Source organism: Chiloscyllium plagiosum, unplaced genomic scaffold (assembly GCF_037043375.1).
Source record: "Chiloscyllium plagiosum isolate Xiang-an unplaced genomic scaffold, Cpla_swu_hap1 HiC_scaffold_18, whole genome shotgun sequence".
Classification (NCBI taxonomy): Eukaryota; Metazoa; Chordata; class Chondrichthyes; order Orectolobiformes; family Hemiscylliidae; genus Chiloscyllium; species Chiloscyllium plagiosum.
The window spans coordinates 8670608-8692252 of record NW_028270156.1 but is presented as its reverse complement, the minus strand read 5'-3'; the positions used below and the strand labels follow the sequence as shown (position 1 = coordinate 8692252).

General features: G+C 44.2%; 1 protein-coding gene across 5 annotated transcripts in view; it reads right to left on the bottom strand.

Moving 5' to 3' along the window:
- Positions 1 to 2133: 2133 nt before the first annotated feature.
- Positions 2134 to 21645, bottom strand: part of LOC122557625 (protein kinase C-binding protein NELL1-like) — a 1008016-nt gene continuing 988504 nt past the window's right edge. For 2 of the 5 annotated variants that reach the window (XM_087996275.1, XM_087996277.1), the window contains one exon: positions 2134 to 4550. In XM_087996275.1, coding sequence (XP_087852401.1) covers positions 4500 to 4550 — 51 coding nt within the window. In that variant the 3' untranslated portion in view covers positions 2134 to 4499. The remainder of the gene's footprint in view (positions 4551 to 21645) is intronic. The other 3 variants (XM_087996273.1, XM_087996276.1, XM_087996274.1) reach the window with 2 other exon arrangements.

Genomic DNA, 21645 nt, shown 5'->3' with positions numbered 1-21645 from the left:
AAATGACATCACCAACCCAAAGAAACCCAAACATATAAATAGAAAGCAGGAATTTTCAGCAGTGTTTCACCTGAGGCGCAGTGAAAATGTTACCTAGTAGGGTGACGACACATCTGGAAAAGAACCTTCCAGCTCAGTGAGCATACCTATATCCAAAACCTGAATCTGAGCAACAAATCTTCTCAAAATTCGCTAATACTATTAGCTCATTGAGGTTTATAAAAAGGACTTGATTGAGTGGATTAAAAAGTAGCTTTTTTCTTTTAGCAGGAAGACTTAACAACCCTGGAAGGTGAAGACTTGAAGTCACTGGCAGAAGGCCTTAGAGAGGAGTTGAGGAGGTATCTTTGCACACAGAGGGAGGTGGGGTCTGGAAGGCATTGCCGGAGAGGGCAATGTAGACGTAGAAACCCTGATTGCGTTTGAAAATTACTTGGGATGTTGTAACCTACAGGGCTATGGAAGAAGAACTGGAAATTGGGTTTAGGATGGATGATTCTTTTCCTTGTGGAACAGATGTAATGGGCTGAATAGTCTTCCAATACTCTATGTTTTGTGTAACATAGTTTCTGCCATAAAGTCAGGATTTCCCAAAGCCACATTACAGCCAATAGACATATCCCCTTATTATAGCATGTCTGGATGTAAGGGAGGAACACTCGAGGCTACAGAGGGAGCTTGTTATGGGCCAGTGTATGGGCATGTTAACAACAGATGTTCTTTTAGCTTTTGGCATAGTCTTTGCTGCTCACCTTTCCATGGGGAACTGTCTTCACAGCCTTCAGGACAATCGTCTTTGACAGATATGTATGACAAGGCCTTTTTTTAAAAGGGTTTTGTCCAATTTTCTTTTGAAAGCTTTTACTGCAACTGTTTCCATTGTCCTTTCAGGCATTGCATCTTGGCTTGGAACAACTGGATAACAAAATGTTTGTTCTGCCAGTCACCTTGCATCTGTATCTCTTTATTCATTTCTCCAGAAGAGGTTGAACAACTAAATCAAGCATTAATCCCAATTTAAAAAAAAAATCCCATGGAATGTGGGTATCTTTGGTGTGAGACCAACACTGACTGTTCATTCTTAACTGTCTGACATATCTCCTTTAAACTTCTCCTCTTACCTTAAAGCTATGGCTGTAGTATTTGACCTTTCTACCCTCGGAATAAAAGACTCCGACCATCCACCCTGTCCATGCCTCTCAAAGTTTTATGAACTTTTATTAGGTTGACTTCAGTCTCCAATGCTCTAGCAAAACCAATCCAAGTATATTCAACCTTACCTTCCACCTAACAGGCTCTCATCTAGGCACACCCTGGTCACTCTCTTTTGTACCCTCCTTTTCATGTGACGACCAAAGATGCGCTCTGTACTTCAACAGAAGCCAAAATAGTATATTTGTTAGTGAGGGGAATATCCACAAGGGACTCTTGCACTGCCTTCTCACCCTTACTGGTGGTCACCCATCTATCTGGCTGAACCTTGGTGTGACCGCATCCTTGAATCTCCTCTCTACAAAACTTTCTGTATGCTCCACATTAAGTCCAAAGACTGCTCCAGCTGATCCATGGGGTCTGAGAGGAGCTGCAGGTGAACGTAGTTGTCAGTGACATTAACCTCTCCTTGATCTCCTACATCTCAGAGGTGGGGTATACCACTCCACTAACTGCCATTACTACTCCTCCAGTAACTACTGGATTAAAAGAAAAGGAAAGACCTTACCTTGATGCTAACTCCTCCGTGGGGCCCATCGCTGACCAAAGCCCACACATTTACCTCACCGTCAGCACTTTGGCATCATGATCCCTCTCCAAATGGCCATTCCCAATTTAGCGCAATGGTCAGACCCTCTTCCTCCTGTTGAGCACTGAGTCCTTCATGATCCCAAACTCAGTCGTGGTGAACCAGCCGACCTCTCCCAGAAGCCTCCTCAGTCACTTCTCACTACTGTCCTCTGTAAATACAGCCTTCCTTCCCTGGTACCATTCGAATAAAGCACCTCTACATCCACTTAATTGTGCAGAAAGTTGGTCGTATAGCGGAAACTACTGTGTATCGACACAGCAATAATGACAGCTATCAACCTTGAAATAATTGAGAGTGATGATTTTATAGTGTTTAACCGAAAAACTATGAGGTTCTTGTATTGTTGGCTTATTTTTTTAGAAACCCAAAGCACACAGAAAGAATTTGCTCATATCATGTACCTTTCCCAAACTCAGGCCTTCCTTAAGTTTACATTCATTGTCATAAAATAGGGAAAGACACATTAAATTTTCACTCAGCAAGGACACAATCACTTGTATATGGCTATTGGTTAAGAAAGGAATGTTGGGGAAGAATGTCTGCTGCTCTTCCTTAAATATTGTGTGATACTTTACAACAATCTGAGGAGGAAAATTGGCCATTGGTTTAGCATTATCTTAGAAGCAGTCATATGGACAGGCCAGCACCCTCTGTGCTTTGTACTGAATGTGTTAGCTTATCTATGTAATCACTCTCTAACTTTAGGTTATTGTGACTTAGAAATGAAGACACTACCACTGAGCAATGCCAAAACTAATAGATTTTTAAAAAGATATTTCAAACTATTTTGTTCTTTTACATTAAATTATAGTAATTGTGACTCATAAGTGTTATTAAGCTTTGATTGTTTTTGCTACTTTATAATTATAGGGAGTTGGAATAAGACTCCCTGAAATGAAATTATTTATTCCTTAATACTTACATTAAAGTAATTTTTTAATGTGTGTTCAGTTGCAAATTTTGATAATGAAATTATTCCATGGGGGTGAATTTCTATAAGAATATCCCAATCTCCTGGTACATTGGCATGGTGGCTCAGTGGTTAGCACTGCTGCCTCACAGTACCAGGGACCCAGATTCAATTCCAGCCTCGGGCGACTGTCTGTGTGGAATTTGCACATTCTCCCCGTGTCTGTGTGGGTTTGCTCCAGTTTCCTCCCACAGTCTAAAGATGTGCAGGTCAGGTGAATTGGCCATTAGTCAGAGGGAAATGGGCTTGGGTGGGTTACTCTTTGGAGGGCTGGTGTGGACTTGTGGGACCGAAGGGCCTGTTTCCTCACTGTACGGAATCTAATCTAATCATTAGTGTAAATGTCCATTATTAGTTCAATTCAGAAGTCACACAACACCAGGTTGTAGTCACTACACCTGATGAAGCAGCAGCACTCTGAAAGCTTGTGATTTCAAATTAACTTGTTGGCCTATAACCTGGCATCGTGTGACTTCTGACTTTGTTCACTCCGGTCCAACACGGGCACCTCCACATCAATATTAGTCAGTTATGTCTTTCCTTGGGGAAGGGGAGGTGGTAACAGAGTGGGATGGAAACAAGGGGGTAATTTCTGCCTACTTCACCCAAGAAAAACCCCCATGGAGCATTTCTTGTCATATCTTAGATAGTGATTGCTCTTCAGTTTTTCTGGTATTTTGCAACTGGATTGTCAAATCAATTAAGGAAGGTTTAAGTAAATCAAGGTAAAGTGCTTAATCTGCAAAAATGTGAGACTATGCATCAAAATACCTTTAGACCTTGCAATGATCGAAAAGGCTCCAACAGCAGAAGAATGCTTGTACAAAAAATACAACTTGAAGAATTCAGGTTACTGTTAAAAATTGAACAGTTTTTAGTCAATTATTTAATTCTGATTTGGTGTTTCTGCAGAATACAACAACAGCGTGCTTTTTATGTCATATCTTAGTATTAGCCTTTTCACAAGAGAGACCAACTAGCATTTTGAACACGTCCTACCTTTCAATTGTGTTAAAAGACAGTCTATCTTCAGCTTGGTTGTGCAGCTGCAGGCTATTCTACCTTTTAAGAGCAGTGGAACTCAAAGTCTTGCAAATATTTGCCATTGTATTTTTGCTTTCAAAGTTAAAAATGTAAAATTGTTACATTGCAAGCATTCTGGGTTCTCATGTCTGCAAAACAAAAATACAATTTAAATGCATGCTCCATAGTTTTCTAATTGAGGCTATGCAACTTTTGTTTTCGTGATGTTCAGCCTTGGAGTTAGATTGAAGATAATTCGTGGAGTTGCCTGACAGAGAGATGCATGAATTTTAAAAGCGGCAAAGGACATTGAGTACTCAAAAGGACTAATACACACAATATTACAGATAATCAATTTACTTAAAAACAGAACAACAGATTTAGACAGATATTTAACTGTAAAGTCAGATAAAACAATCCAGTTTTCCACTTACAGCTACCAAAATGCTGTAAAAAAAAGGACTGTTGAAGTGTTGTTTTCTGACAGAAAGGTAATGGAAGCTCCAAATCTTGAGTTGAAAGTGAAAAATTTTGAACTGGACAGCCACAAAAGTGCAGGATAGTTCAACGACACAAAACTCTTGGAAATCTTGCTCCATTTGGTAGCTTTTGGTTCCACAATGTGAGGGCCTTCTTGGATGTACATTGCAGTGACGACCTGCACCATCCGTACAGGACGTTGACCAGTCCGCAGGAAGAGCATTAGTTGTTGTAGAGGCAGTCCACATCAACTGAACAGCAAATGTTCCCATTCTGGAAAGGAAAAGAAAATTTCACATTCTCCACGCAAGAGTGAAAGGAAAACCTTCATCCAACCAAACACTACCCTTCCATTTCACTGCTGGTTGTGAAAGGTATTTTGAAATGTTTTATAGAATAAAATGTGTGGATTATAAATATTACAACTGAGCTAGGCAATAAATTATATCCTGGGCCTCCTCCACTGCCAAATCAAAGTCACAAACCAACTGGAGGAAGAACGCCTCATCTTCTGCCTCTGGACCCTACAACCACACGGCATCCACATCAACTTCACCAGTTTCCAAATCTTCCTAACCCCCCCCACCCCATCCCAGATCCAACCCTCCAACTCAGTGCAGTCCTCTTAATCTGTCCTGTCTGTCCATCTTCCTTGCCACCTATCTGCTCCACCCTCCCCTCCGACCTATCATAATTAAGTCCCACCTGCATCCATCTATTGCTCTCCCACCTTCCCCTCAGCCCCACCCCCATCCCCCTACTTATCTCTCAGCCCCCTTCTACCCCACTAAATCCTGATGAAGACTTATGCTTGAAATGTCAACTCTCCTGCTCCTTAGATGCTGCCTGACCTGCTGTGCTTTTCCAACGTTTCACTTTTGGCTCTGACTTCCAGCCCCTGCCATCCCCACTTTCTCTTAATAAACTACACAATAAAAAAAAAAGAAAAGTTGGGCCTAATATCTATTTATATTTGTAAATTATTTTTATTGTGTAAGGAAGCTCTAAAGTAATGGAAACGTCACACATTGAAGAGGACATTGGGACATTGAGGAATGACAGCCTATTTTACACATTGTCTGATTCTCATTATTGCATTGGAAGATGGAACTTGTGCTGCTGACTCACTATTTTCTGCTTGCTCTTAGTCAAGACCAGTTTGAATCCCTTTGTGAAAAAACTGGAGAGATTTTTGCACTTAAATGAATCTGGATAGCATACATGCAGGTTAGAAACAACCAGGTTTTAAGAGTTTCATTTACGAGAATCCTCCCACAGACTAACAACCCAAAAGCAATCCATCCAGACTCTTTCAAAATTCAGATACACACTTCAGCTTAACATAAAATAACTGTCTGGCAAGATAAGTGAAAGGAGCAGGAAATAAACTTGCATAATTTATTGCTAATGTTCAGTTCTTGTTAAAGTCTGCTGCATATTACTAACATTGGTTAAAAATTATTATTTTCATAATATCTTTTAAATATCGCATTACAGTAATATCTTTCCGTATTTTATCTAAACTCATATATATAGATTAATAATAACATTCAGAATTATTACAGCAATAAGAAGCCTGATCAATTTGTTGTCAGGTGTAATGAATTCTATTTATCATGGACAAATTGCTTGTGACTCAACATTGTGCACCTATCACTAAACTTTATTTTTCGTGGAAAAAAACTTTCTAGTCATAGAGTCATAGAGATGTACAGCACGGAAACAAACCCTTCGGTCCAACTCGTCCATGCCAACCAGATATCCCAACCCAATCTAATCCCACCTGCCAGCACCTGGCGCATATCCCTCCAAACCCTTCCTATTCATATACCCATCCAAAAGCCTCTTAAATGTTGCAATTGTACCAGCCTCCACCACTTCCTCTGGCAGCCCATTCCATACATGTACCACCTGCGTGAAAAAGTTGCCTCTTAGATCTCTTTTATATCTTTCCCCTCTCACCCTAAACCTATGCCCTCTAGTTCTGGACTCCCCCACCCCAGGGAAAAGACTTTGTCTATTTATCCTATCCATGCCGTTCATAATTTTGTAAACCTCTATAAGGTCACCTCTCAGCCTCCAATGATCCAGGGAAAGCAGACCCAGCCTGTTCAGCCTCTCCCTATGGCTCAAATCTTCCAACTCTTGCAACATCCTTGTAAATCTTTTCTGAACCCTTTCAAATTTCACAACATCTTTCCGATAGGAAGGAGACCAGAATTGCACACAATATTCCAAAAGTGGCCTAACCAATGTCCTGTACAGCTGGAACATGACCTCCCAACTCTTGTACTCAATGCTCTGACCAATAAAGGAAAGCATACAAAACACCTTCTTCTTATCTACCTGCGACTCCACTTTCAAGGAGCTATGAACCTGCACTCCAAGGTCTCTTTGTTCAGCAACATTGCCCAGGACTTTACCATTAAGTGTATAAGTTCTGCTAAGAATTACTTTCCCAAAATGCAGCACCTCACATTTATCTAAATTAAACTCCATCTGCCTCTTCTTAGCCCATTAGCCCATCTGATCAAGATCCCTTTGTAGTCTGAGGTAACCTTCTTCATTATCCCCTACACCTCCAATTTTGGTGTTATCAGCAAACTCACTAACTATACTTCTCATGTTCACATCCAAATCATGTATGTAAATGATGAAAAGTAGTGGATCCAGCACCGATCCTTGTGGAACTCCACTGGTCACAGCCCTCCAGTCTGAAAAACAACCCTCCATCACCACCCTCTGTCTTCTACCTTTGAGCCAGTTCTGTATCCAAGTGGCCAGTCCCTGTATTCCGTGAGATCTAACCTTCCTAACCAGTCTCCAATGGGGAACCTTGTCGAACGCCTTACTGAAGTCCATATAGATCACATCTACCACTCTGCCCTTATCAATCCTCTACGTTACTTCTTCAAAAAACTCAATCAAGTTTGTGAGACATGATCTCCCACGCACAAAGCCATGTTGACTATCCCTAATCAGTCAAGTCATATAAACTCACAGAGGTGTACTGATATTTGAATGTAATCAGTACCTTTAGTCCTACTGTACTTTATGTTATTATTTACATCTTTACATTCTTCCTTGTCTTGCTTGATATAGCAATGAATGGGTTATGGGGAGAAGGCAGGAGAATAGGGTTGAGAAAATATCAGCCACGATCAAATGGCAGATTAGATGCAGTGAGTTGAATGGCCTAATTTTGCTCCTATGTTTTATGGTTTTTCACAGCCATCCCTCTTATCCCAAATTGTCCATTCCTTCCACCTCACTCACAACATCTTTATCCCATCCCACCCCCCTTCCTATACTAATGCTACTTTGATTTCCACCCTCCAACACTGTACCATGATACATCTCTGTGCCATCTTGCCTTCTATTCTCTTCTCCCATGCTGTTATCTCTGTACACAACACATCACAAACACACTCCCACTTCTCCCTCACTTACAGGGGAGTGTCTGTTGATGAGCTAGACCCCAGTTGGTTACTTGGATATTTTAAAACATCAGCATAAAATTCAGATGGTCCCTGAAGGGGCATGAACAAAAAAACACTACAAAATGGTTAATGATAACTTATGAAAAGTGAACAGAGACTGTTCCATGGAGATTGTAAGGACTGCAGATGCTGGGAGTCAGAGTTGATAAAATGTGGTGCTGGAAAAACACAGCAGGTCAGGCAGCATTGGAGGAGCAGACAAGCTGACATTTCAGGTCACGGCCCAGTGACATTCCCGCTCCTCCAATGCTGTCTGATCTACTGTGTCTTTCCAGAAACTACTCCAAATTTGTTTCAGATTTCCGCAATGTGATGCCTTTAATTAATACAGGAGATGTACACGCCAGATTGTGCAAAGATAACATTCATGGAATCCCTACAACGTGGAAACAGACCCTTTGGCACAACAAGACCACACAAATTCTTCAAAAAGCATCCCACCCAGACCTGTTCCCTTACTCTATATTTATCCGTGATTAATACACCGAAACTACACATCCCTGAACACAATGGGCAATTTAGCATGGCCAATCCACCTAACCTGCACATTTTTGGATTGTGGGAAGAAAGCACAGCACCCGCAGGAAACCCATACAGACACGGGGAAAATGTGCAAACTCCACACAGACAGTCACCCGAGGGTGGGATCAGACCCAGGTCCCTGGCACTGTGAGGCAGCAGAGCTAACCACTGAGCCATTGTGCCATCCTAAAGTACCAGGTATAATTGGAGAGGCTGGAGATCCCTCCACAAGAAAAGAGAAGGCAAAGGGATAACTGCATAAGAGATTTTTTTTTAATTTGCAAAGGAGTTTGCTAGGATAGAGGTGGAGAAGATGACCGCCCCTTGAAAAGTCCAGATCAAAGAGGCTACAAATACGTGATAGTCACAAACGAAGAAGGAATTCAAGGGGTATTTTATTCAGATAGCATCAGGAATGTGACATATCACATAGAGCAGTTAAGATAGTTTTGTTTATAGAATTCCTACAGTGTGGAAACAGGCCCTTTGGCTCAACAAGTCCACACTGACCCTCCGAAGATTATCCCACCCTAGACCCATTCCCCTATCCTTTTATTCTATATTTACCTCTGACTAGTGCACCAATAGGCAATTTAGCATGGCCAATTCACCTGACATGCACATCTTTGGACTTTGGGAGGAAACCCACGCAGACACAGGGAGAATATGCAAACTCCACACAGACAGTCGCCCAAAGCTGGAATCGAAGCCGGGTCCCTGGTGCTGTTAATCACTGAGCCACACTATTACCCTCAGTTTTAAATATGAGATTGATCATTTTTTTGTTCAGCAAATGTATTAAGATTAGATTCCCTACAGTGTGGAAACAGGCCCTTCAGCCCAACAAGTCCACACCGACCCACCGCAGCGCAACCCACCCAGACCCATTCCCCTACATTTACCCCTTTACCTAACACTACGGGCAATTTAGCATGGCCAATTCACCTGACCTGCACATCTTTGGACTGTGGGAGGAAACCAGAGCACCCGGAGGAAACCCACACAGACACAGGGAGAATGTGCAAACTCCACACAGACAGTTGCCTGAGGTGGGAATTGAACCCAGGTCTCTGGCGCTGTGAGGCAGCAGTGCTAACCACTATGCCACTGTGCCACCATGCTGCCCTAAGGGAAATGGGCCAAAGACAGGTATATGGAGTTAGGCCACAGATCAGCCATGATCTCATTGAATTGGATTGAATTGAATTTATTGTCACGTGTACCGAGGCACAGAGTTAAGTAGCATAGATAAGTAAGTAATAGGTAAACAGCGGCAAAAACAAAAACACAGGTACAGGTGAATGTTAAGAGTTTGTGATTCCATTGAATGGTCTTCTCATATTCCTATGTTCATATGTGAATAGCACTGATGCAAATACGAGGAAGCTAAATTGCGACACAAAAGACAGTGAGATTAGTCAAAATCACAGTAGCCTTGAGTGCAACATAAAGAGCTGAAAAGAGCATTTGGGTAAAAATGCTTCAGTGCTTGAACTGAAGTGTTTGAACAGTATGTTCAATACTGTTCAGCGGTTGTATATATTAATTTCAGTCATATAAATTTGACAAATCAAATTGAGAAAGATAATTACGAAGGTTAATTCGTAAATACATTCAAGATGATTTCTTGGATCAACAATTTCTTGAATTGACCAAGGAACAATCTATTTTTAGATCTGGTAATTTGTACTGAGACAGTATTAATAATGATCTCATTACAAAGATTCTTGAAGGAAGAGTTCTCATAAAATCAGAGAAAATCACATTCAGTTTGACGGTCAGAAGTGTGGGTCGAAAACTAATGCCTTAAATGTAAATATAGGCAGTAACAAAGATTGTACTGGGAGAATAGGTGACAAAAAATGTCAGATATTACGTTGATGCTTCATTACTCTCAATAAATATATATTAAGTGGAAAAGAAAGGGAAAAACAAGCCATCTGTGATGATAAATTAAAGATAATACTAAATTTAGAGAAAAAGAATAAAATGCTGTGAAGATTAGTAAGAGAAGATTAGAAACGTTTCAGAGGCCAGCAAAAAAATGATTTTGAAAATAAAACGAAAAGATAGAATATGAGTGTTAATGAGCAAATAATTTGAAAACAGGTTGCAGGAACATATATCAATACATAAAAAGGAAAAGAGTAGCTGAGGTAATTGCTGTTCCCTTAGAAAGTGAGATTGGGGAATTATAATGAGAATCAAATATATAGCAAAGACTTTGAACGAGTAGACACCAGGTTATAGTCCAACAGGCTTATTTGAAATCACAATCTTTCTCAGAGCTGCCCCTTCATCAGGTGAAGTAAAGGGAAGCATGCAGGTGCGGAATTTACTGGCAGTTCAAATGATCATACAAAAGATTTTTTGATCATTCTGCCTATAAATTTTGTGCCTGCATTGTTCCCTTCACTTCCCCTAATGAAGGGGCAGCTCTCAGAAAGATTGTGATTTCAAGTTAACCATTCGGACTATAACCTGGTGTTGTGTGACTTCTGACCTTGTCCACTCAATCCAACACTGGCATGTCCACATCATTTGAACAAGTACTGCATATCTATCGTCACTCTCAAAGTACTAAAAGCAGCCCGAGATTAGTTGAATATCAAGGAGTAAGATGTTAGAATATTGAACAGCCACTATAAGCAAGAAGTAACAGGAAAAATAATCAGACCTCTGCCCTGCACCTATTTTCCTTTGCAAGTCCTCATTTACTGATGACAACTTGTATTCCCAAGTATCTTTGTGTTGTTAACAAATCTGGCTACAATATATTTAGTCCTTTCATCTAAGTTGTTCATACAAATTGTAAATACTTGAGGCCGTAGAATGTTAAATGAAGAAGCTACCTGAATATATGATGCATAGAGTTATAGAATCCTACAGCACAGAGACAGGCCCTTCAATTCAAACTGGTCCATGCCGACCAAAATGTCCATCTATACTAACTCAATTTCCCTGCACTTGGCCTATATCCTTCTCAGGAGAAAGTGAGGTCTGCAGATGCTGGAGATCAGAGCTGAAAATGTGTTGCTGGAGAAGCGCAGCAGGTCAGGCAGCATCCAGGGAACAGGAGAATCTGAAGAAGGGCTTATGCCCGAAACGTCGATTCTCCTGTTCCCTGGATGCTGCCTGACCTGCTGCGCTTCTCCAGCAACACATTTTCAGCTATATCCTTCTCATCCTTTCCAATCCATGTATTTGTCCAATTGCCCCTTAAATATTGTTAATGTACCTGCCTCAACCACTTCCACTAGCAGCTCATTCCATATGCGTACCACCCTCTGTGTGAAAACGTTGCCCCTCAGCTTCCCTTTTATTCCTTCCCCTCTAACCTTAAACTGATGCCCTCTAGTCCGCAATTCCCCAACCCTGGGAAAAAGGCTAAATGCATTCAGCCTATCCATGCCTTTCATGATCTTAGACATTTCTAAGCAGTCCCCCCTCAGTCTCTTTATGTTCTAAAGATAAAAATCGTAGCTTGTCCAACCTCTCCCTATAACTGTTGAGTCCTGGTAACATCCTTGCAAATTTCTTCTGCACTCTTTCTAGTTTAATAACATCCTTCCTATAACAAGGTGACCAAACCTGAACACAATACTTCAAGTGCAGCCTCGCCAACATCCTGTATAACTGCAGTTTAACTTCCCAACTGGTAGTTACCTTCAACAATTCCTTGGATCCAGTACCCAGTGGATTGGAGAGTGACAATTCAAAAAAGTCAAGGGATGGAAAACAGAAAACCACAGTCCAGTTTGTCAAACAGCTGCCATTGACAAAATGTTGGAATTCATCATTAAGGAAGGATGTTTAGAAAAATATTTACAACAAAAGCAAGTAGAGCCAACGTGGTTTGATGAAAGGAAAGTTTCATTTGACAAATTTATTCACGTTCTTTGAAGCTGTAACATGCTCACTGGATAAAGGTAAATCAGTGTTTGCATTTCAGTAAACATTCAAGAATGTGCAACATGAAAAGCAAAATGAGACCTCATAGTGTTGGAGCTAATACAGTGGCATCAGGTGGGTTTGGATAATTGAGGGGAAACAGAGGATCCAGTAATTTTCAGTTTAGAAAATTGCAATATTGCCAAAGGGACTGAAGCTTGACCCTCAACCATTGACAATTTATAGGTAAAAACAATAACTGCAGATGCTGGAAATCAGATTCTGGATCAGTGGTGCTGGAAGAGCACAGCAGTTCAGGCAGCATTCTCGAATGCTGCCTGAACTGCTGTGCTCTTCCAGCACCACTAATCCAGACATTGACAATCTATGTAGTGGCTGAGATAAATGGACTAAATGTAAAGTATTATAGCTGAATTTGTTAACAATGCAAAGATACTTGGGAACGCAAGTTGTGAGAAGGAAATGGAGGCTTGCAAAGGAACATAGATCAGTTAGTAAATGAACAAAAATTTAGCAGGTCATGTACAATGTGGAAAAATATGAGGTGAGCCACTTTGGGAGGAATAGAGGAGTAGAAAGTTGAATATCATTTAAGTAGAGTTAAAAATCACAAAACACCAGGCTATAGTCCAACAGGTTTAATTGGAAGCACACTAGCTTTTGGAGCGCTGCTCCTTCATCAGGTGGTTGATGAAGGAGCAGCGCTCCAAAAGCTAGTGCTTCCAATTATACCTGTTGGACTATAGCCTGGTGTTTTGTGATTTTTAACCTTGTACACCCCAGTCCAAGACCGGCATCTCCAAATCATTTAAATAGAGATTACAGAACATTCTGAAGAAGTCATATCAAATTTGAAAGTTAACTCTGTTCCTCTCCTTCTACAGATGGTCTCAGTTTCTCCATTATTCTCTTGTTTATTTCAGATTTCCAGCTATCTTGCTTTTATTTCAGAATACTGTGTTATTGCGTGATCTGGGAGCAATTATAAATGGAAACAGCATGTTAACTTGCAGGGACGTAAAGTAAATGGAAGGCAAATGGAACTTTGGCTTTTTGTATAAGATGTTGGAAATAGAGCTCATGCCCGAAACGTTGACTCTCCTGCTCCTCAGATGCTGCCTGACCTGCTGTGCTTTTCCAGCACCACACTTTTTGACTCTGACTCTCCAGCATCTGCAGTCCTCACTTTCTCCCAGTATAAATACTGTTAAGCCTTGTTACAAGTGTACAAGATTTTGGTGAGACCAGATCTTTTTTGCAGAGACAGGTGGACTTGCATTGGAAAATCAGCAAAGATTGATTCCTGGAAGGAAGGGATGATGTTAGGAGAAAGAGTTGACCAGATTGTGCCTATAAGTGGGTTTAGAAGATTCAGAGGTGTTCTTACGGAAACATCAGGTTCTGACGGGACTGATGGCTGAATCTGATATATGTTTAAACCAGAATGGACAGAAGGTGAGGTTAGATCAGGTCATGATCTTATTAATTGGCAGAGCAGGTTGGAGCCTATTCATGCCCTACATCTTATGTTTTTACCAAACATTGCTATTTCCTTCTGCTCTTGGAACGTGGGCATCACTGGCTAGGCCAGCATTTATTGCCCATCCCTACAACTGAGGGACTTGCGAGACCACTGCCCAGCCACATTACTGTGTGCCTTGTGTTCCACATTGCCCAATCCAGGTGAAGATAGCAGATTTTCTTCCCAAAAGGGACATGACTGAACAATGGCTCCCCATGGTCACAATTAGGCTAGCATTTACTTCAGATTCTATTAAATTCAAATGTCACTGCTTACCATGGTGTGATTCAAACCCATTATCTCTAAGTTAAAAACTTTAAGAACTGCAGATGCTGTAAATGAGAACAAAAATAAGGGTTGCTGGAAAAGCTCCGCAGGTCTGGCAGCATCTGCAGAGAGAACTGAGGAAGGGTCACTCTGTCTCAGAAACCAAAAATACCAAAGGAGCACACGGAAGTGACCAATAGTAAGGGTTATGGAACCAAGGCAGGTAGCTGAAGTTGAAATATCGATCAGCCATGTATCAGCTGCCCTTGTCCTTCTAGATGAAACTGGTCATGGGTGTGAATGGTACTGCCTGAGGATCTTGGGTGAATTTCTGCAGAATATTTTGCAGATAGTACACACTGCTGCTACTCAGCAGCAGTGGTTGAGTGAGTAGATGCTTGTGGATGTGGTGTCAATCAAGTTGGCTGCTTTGTCCTGGATGGTGCTAGGAATCGTTCCTATGTCAATATGTAGATAGGCCAACTAGACGGGAGACCATATGGGATTTGATGGTGGCAACGAACCTTGCCAGGTGTCAGATCTCTCAGTGGGAGAGCATTTTGGTGATGGTGACCAGGACTCCATGACCTTTACTATAGTCATGGAGAGAGATAGGAGCAGACCGTATGGAAAAGTATTGAACTGTGGGAAGGGAATTACAATGCTATTATGCAGGAACTGGGGCACCTAAAATGGGAACAGATGTTCTCAGGGAAATGCATGACAGAAATGTGGAGGTTGTTTAGGAAGCATCTGCTGACAGTGCTGGACAGGTTTGTCCCACTGAGGCAAGGAAGGGATGGTAGGTTGAAAGAACCTTGGGTGATAAGGAATGTGGACCATCTAGTCAAGAGGAAGAAGGTAGCTTACTTAAGGTTGAAGAGGCAAGGATCAGCCAGGGCTTTAGAGGATTACAAGGTAACCAGGAAGGAACTGAAGAGTGGACTTAGGAGAGCCAGAAGGGGGCATGACAAAACTTTAGTGGGTAGGATTAAAGAAAACCCCATGATGTTTTACACTTATGTGAGGATCAAGAGGATGGCCAGTGTGAAGGTAGGGCTGATCAGGGATGGTGGAGGGAACTTGTGCCTGGAATTGAAGGAGGTAGGGGGTGTCCTTAATGAATACTTTGCTTCAGTATTCACTACTGAAAGGGACCTTGACATTTCTGAGGACAATGTGAAACAGAGTGATATGCCAGAACAGGTTGATGTTAGGAAGGAGGTTGTGTTGAAAATTTTGAAAAACGTAAGGATAGATAAATCCACTGGGCCAGATGGGATGTACCCGAGGTAAACTACAGGAAGCGAGAGAAGAGATTGCTGCACCTTTGGTCTTTGCATCCTCACTGTCCACTGGAGTAGTGCCAGATGATTGGAGAGGGGCAAATTTTATTCCCTTGTTCAAGAAAGGGAATAGGGATAGTCCTGGGAATTACAGACCAGTCAAATAACATCAGCAGTGGGCAAAGCATTGAAGAGGAACTTGAGAGACAGGATTCATGATTACTTGGAAAACCATACTTTGATTACAGTCATCATGGCTTTGTGAGTGGCAGGTCATGTTTATCAAACCTTACTAAATTCTTTAAGGATGTGACAAAACACTTTGATGAAGGTAGAGCAGTGGATGTGGTGTAAATGGATTTTAGCAAGGCATTTGACAAGGTTCCCATGGTAGGCTCATTGAGAAAGTAAGGAGGCATGGAATACAGAATTGGCTGGCCCACAAAGACAGAGGGTGGTGGTAGATCGAAAGTATTCAGTTTGGAGCTCGGTGACCAATGGTTTTCCGCAGGGTTCAGTTCTGGGTTGCTGCTCTTTGTGATCTTCATAAATGACTTGGACGAGAAGGTGGAAGGGTGGGTTAGTAAATTTGCCAATGACACGAAGGTTGGCGGAGTTGTGGATAGTTGTAGGGTTGCAACGGGACATTGACAGGATGTAGAAATGGGCTGATAAGTGGCAGATGGAGTTGTCCCTGGAAAAGTGTGAAGTCATTCACTTTGGAAGGTCAAATTTGAATGCAGAATACGTGATTAAAGGTAGGATTCTTGGCAGCGTGGAGGAACAGAGGGATTTTGGGATCTATGTCCACAGCTTCCTCAAAGTTGCCACCTATGTCTTAAGAAAAGAGATTGAGGGAGCTAGGGAGAAGGAGCGAAGAAGGATGAGAGGTGACTTGGTAGAGGTGTACAAGATAATGAGAGGCATACATAGAGTGGATAGCCAGAGACTTTTTCCCACGGCGGAATTGTAGGTTCTTTACTCGGAGAGTGGTGGGTGCGTGGAGTGCACTACCAGCAGTGATTGTAGAGTCAGATATATTAGGGACAGTTAAGCGACTCTTGGCTTGGCACATGGAGGCTAATACAATGAAGGGTATGTAGGTTATTCTGATCTTAGAGTAGGATAAAAGGCCGGCACAACATTGAGGGCCGAAGGGCCTGTACAGTGCTGTACTATTCTAAGTTCTATGTGCTTGAGTGTTTTTGGAGCTGCTGGTCCAGTGGTTAGCACTGCAAGCTCACAGCACCAGGGATTTGGGTTTAATTCCAGCCTTGGGTAACTGTCTGTGTGGAGCTTGCACACTCTCCATGTGTCTGTGTGGGTTTTCCTTCAGGTGCTCTCGTTTCTTCTCACAGTCCAAAGATGTGCAGGTTGGGTGGATTGACCATGCTAAATTGCCCATAGTGTCCAGGGATGTATAGGTTATTCATGGGAAATGCAGAGGTTTACAGGGCTGGGGGGAGGTGGGCCTGGGTGGGATGTTCTTCAGAAGGTCAGTATGGGCTTGATGGACTGAATGTGATTCTATGATTCAATCTGTCAGAAGCAAAATTCCTAAAGATTGCACTGTCAGAACAGTGGCCAAGGACTTGGGAAAAACTTGGAAGTGGGATGTGATGACATGCAGCACATGTAACTGAGGGAGTTGATGGGCTTATAATGAAGTGGGGACAGAATATTTCAGGAAAGAAGTGGAGGAGTCAAAGATGGACTCAGGTGAGGATGAGGCAAGGCTGGAAATTGACAAGGAATGTTTGGAGAGAGAGTTGTAAAAGGCTCCAATCAAGTCTGGAATGTGTGAGGGAGGGCAAGTTAGGGCTTGAACAATGAATGTTCAACGTATCTCACGCATCTCACGTCTGCCTTTGCTGGGCCCAGGCAGGTACCCATAGCAACACCTTCCACTGCAGTGGAAGTGAGTGGAGTTGAAGGTGAGGTAGTTCAGAGTGGGAACCAGTTCAGCCAGGAGGAGGAGGATGGTGCTGGATTTAGACTGGTCTAACTTCTGTTGGTAGAAGATACAGAGAGACCTCACTTAACAGCATTGCTAAGAAGACATATGGTGTTTTGGCGTTTATTGGTAGGGGGATTGAGTTTTGGAGCCACGAGGTCATGCTGTACAAGACACTGGTGCAGCCACACTTGGAGTATTGCCTGCAGTTCTGGTCACCGCATTATCGGAAGGATGTGGAAGCTTTGGAAAGGGTTCAGAGGAGTTTTACTAGGATATAGCCTGGTATGGAGGGGAGATCCTACGAGGAAAGGCTGAGGGGACTATGGCTGTTTTCATTGGAGAGAAGAAGGTTGAGAGGTGATTTAATCGAGATGTATAAGATAATTGGTGAATTAGATAGGGTGGTCAGTGAGAGCCTTTTTCCTCGGATAGTGAAGGCTAATATGAGGGGACATAGCTTTAAATTGAGGGGTGATAAATAGAGGACAGATATCAGGGGTAGTTTCTTTACTCAGAGAGTAGTAGGGGAGTGGAATGCCCTGCCTGCAACATCAGTAGATGCCGATGTTAAGAGCATTTAAATGGGCATTGGACATACATATGGATAATAATGGAACGGTGTAGGTTAGATGAGCTTCAGATTAAGTTCACAGGTCGGTACAACATCGAGGGCCGAAGGGCCTATACTGCGCTGTAACGTTCTATGTTCTGTGTTCTAAGTGGGGAATATGCAGAGCGATGTTACAGGTTCGATTCCCACATCGGCCGAGGTTACCACGAAGATAAAAAAACCCCAAACAACTGTGGATGCTGGAAATCAGAAACAAAAACAGAAACCCCCCGCTGGAAACGCTCAGCAGGTCTGGCGGCATCTGTAGAGAGAAATCAGAGTTAACGTTTCAGGTTGAGTAACCTTCTGACAGAAGGTCACTGGGTCTTGAAACATTAACTCTGATTTCTCTCCACAGTTGCTGCCAGACCTGCTGTGCTTTTTCAACAATCTCTGTTTTTGGCCATGAACTCGAAACATTGGTCTGGAACTCTGAATTGCTCGGCCAGTGAAATTACAGGCATGTCACCAACTCCCCGAATATAAGGCAATCATGTTACAATTCCTGCTTGTTGTTATGGATGTTTTCCCCTGTAATACATGGATCTGTCCACACTGCCCATAAACAAATATGTCTGTCGGTGACCCAGAGTCCACAACTCGGCTTGCGATCTGTCGGTTAACTGTGACTCAAATCTGCTCTGCCTGTCTCACACAAACAAATAGTGTTTGCAAAAGAAGCAGAAACTGCAAATGCACAAAACATGTTGCAAACCTTTTGAGACTTAGCTTGTCTGCTTTACCATCAAGCTCACTGCAAATCACCACAATTTACAATCAACAGCCTTCCAAACTGGACAACAAACCTGAACTGATCATCTCAAGTTTTATATTCATTTGATGCTGATTTTGATTTTGTTTCAGTTTGACACATCTTGCAGAAAGATCACGTCTTCGAAATTATGTTGTCTTCAAGAAATTCTGTTAGAAATTAGTCATGTTCGAAGCTCGAAACACGACTCACTTTCCATCAACATGTGGGCAAGGACGGACAAGACACACAGCTCTCACAGAATAAACAATGTACTGCCAATAAATTCAGGAAAAGCTCAGTGACAGTGGAAAACCAGACATGACAAAGAAATCATTGTAATGGTTTTGTACTCACAGAGAAAGAAAAATGAGTACTGCATGTTTTAATATTTCACAAATAAGTCCATAGTTTTGAAGGAAAAGAACAGATGGAGTAGTTCAATCTGGACATCTATGGGGCATATAGGGCCAAGCTTAGCAAAAGAATCAGATTTCAATACAATTCCTAACCTGATGACCATCCAATTTAACTGGGAGATGGTGGCGGAAATGCAGCAGCACAGAGGGAGGCTCACTCTCGGAGGCCGTCAGCTCGATCTGCAATCATATTTCATTTTCTTTTTCAGTTTATTTTCCGTACTTACCATGCGTGGACGCTTGGATGGTTTAAGGTGTCCAGCACATGGGGATAGGACTCTCCCCAGCAGTGGTGGAGAGAGTTGGGTTTGCTTACATGAAGATGGAGGAGGGAGGTGAGGGTGTGTTCCTGGTGATGGGGGAGCGGGATGAGAGTGTGTTCCTGGTGGTGGGGGAGGGAGGAGAGAGTGTGTTCCTGGTGGTGGGGGAGGGGGGAGAGAGTGTGCTCCTGGTGATGGGGGAGGGAGGTGAGAGTGTGTTCCTGGTGTTGAGGAAGGGAGGTGAGAGTGTGTTCCTGGTGGTGGGGGAGGGAGGAGAGAGTGTGCTCCTGGTGATGGGGGAGGGAGGTGAGAGTGTGTTCCTGGTGTTGAGGGAGGGAGGTGAGAGTGTGTTCCTGGTGGAGGGGGTGGGGTGGGGGTGAGAGTGTGTTCCTGGTGGAGGGGGTGGGGTGGGGGTGAGAGTGTGTTCCTGGTGGTGGGGGAGGGGGGTGAGAGTGTGTTCCTGGGGGTGGTGGGGGGGATGAGAGTTTGTTCCTGGTAATGGGGGAGGGAAGTGAGAGTGTGTTCCAGGTGGTGGGGGAGGGGGAAGGAGAGTGTGTTCCTGGTGGTGGGGGAGAGGGAGGGAGAGTGTGTTCCTGGTGATGGGGGAGGGAGGTGAGAGTGTGTTCCTCGTGATGGGGGAGGGGGGTGAGAGTGTGTTCCTGGTGGTGGGGGAGGGAGGTGAGAGTGTGTTCCTGGTGATGGGGGAGGGAGGTGAGAGTGTGTTCCTCGTGATGGGGGAGGGAGGTGAGAGTGTGTTCCTGGTGATGGGGGAGTGGGGTGAGAGTGTGTTCCTGGTGGTGGTGGAGCGGGGTGAGAGTGTGTACCTAGTTGTGGGGGAGGGGGAGGTATGACTGTGTTCCTGGTGGTGGGAGTGGGGAAGCTAAGAGCGTGTTCCTGGGGTTGGGGGAGGGGAAGTTGAGAGTGTGTTCCTGGTGATGGGGGAGGGTGATGGATGTGTGTTCCTGGTGGTGGGGGAGGGAGATGAGAGTGTGTTCCTGGTGGTGGGGGAGGGAGGTGAGATAGTGTTCCTGGTGGTGGGGGAGGGAAGTGAGAGTGTGTTCCTGGTGGTGGTGGTGATAGGGGGGGAGGAGAGAGTGTGTTCCTGGTGATGGGGGAAGGAAGTGAGAGTGTGTTCCGTGGTGGGGGAGGGGGAGGAGAGAGTGTGTTCCTGGTGGTGGGGGAGGGGGATGAGAGTGTGTTCCTGGTGGTGGTGGTGGTGGTGGGGAGGGGGGGAATGAGAGTGTGTTCCTGGTGATGGGGGAGGGAGGGGAGAGTGTGTTCCTGGTAATGGGGAAGGGAGGTGAGAGTGTATTGCTGGTGATGGGGGAGGGCGGTGAGAGTGTGTACCTAGTTGTGGGGGAGGGGGAGGTAAGACTGTGTTCCTGGTGGTGGGGGTGGGGAAGTTAAGACCGTGTTCCTGGGGTTGGGGGAGGGGAAGTTGAGAGTGTGTTCCTGGTGATGGGGGAGGGGCGTGAGAGTGTGTTCCTGGTGGTGGGGGAGGGAGGTGAGAGTGTGTTCTTGGTGATGGGGGAGTGAGGTGAGAGTGTGTTCCTGGTGGTGGTGGAGCGGGGTGAGAGTGTGTACCTAGTTGTGGGGGAGGGGGAGGTAAGAGTGTGTTCCTGGTGGTGGGGGAGGGGAATTTAAGAGTGTGTTCCTGGTGGTGGTGGTGATAGGGGGGGAGGAGAGAGTGTGTTCCTGGTGATGGGGGAGGGAAGTGAGAGTGTGTTCCTGGTGGTGGGGGAGGGGGAGTAGAGAGTGTGTTCCTGGTGATGGGGGAGGGAGGTGAGAGTGTGTTCCTGGTGGTGGGGGAGGGGGTGCGAGAGTGTGTTCCTGGTGGTGGGGGAGGGGTAGAGAGAGAGTCCCTGGTGATGGAGTAGGGAGGTGAGAGTGTGTTCCTGGTGGTGGGGGAGGGGGATGAGAGTGTCTTCCTGGTGGTGGGGGAGGGAGGTGAGAGTGTGTTCCTGGTGGTGGGGGAGGGAGGTGAGAGCGTGTTCCTGGTAGTGGGGAAGGGAGGTGAGAGTGTGTTCCTGGTGGTGGGGGAGAGGGTGGGAGAGTGTATTCCTGGTGATGGGGGAGGGAGGTGAGAGTGTGTTCCTGGTGGTGGGGGAGGGGGATGAGAGTGTCTTCCTGGTGGTGGGGGAGGGAGGTGAGAGTGTGTTCCTGGTGGTGGGGGAGGGGGATGAGAGTGTCTTCCTGGTGGTGGGGGAGGGAGGTGAGAGTGTGTTCCTGGTGGTGGGGGAGGGAGGTGAGAGCGTGTTCCTGGTCGTGGGGAAGGGAGGTGAGAGTGTGTTCCTGGTGGTGGGGGAGAGGGTGGGAGAGTGTGTTCCTGGTGATGGGGGAGGGGGATGAGAGTGTCTTCCTG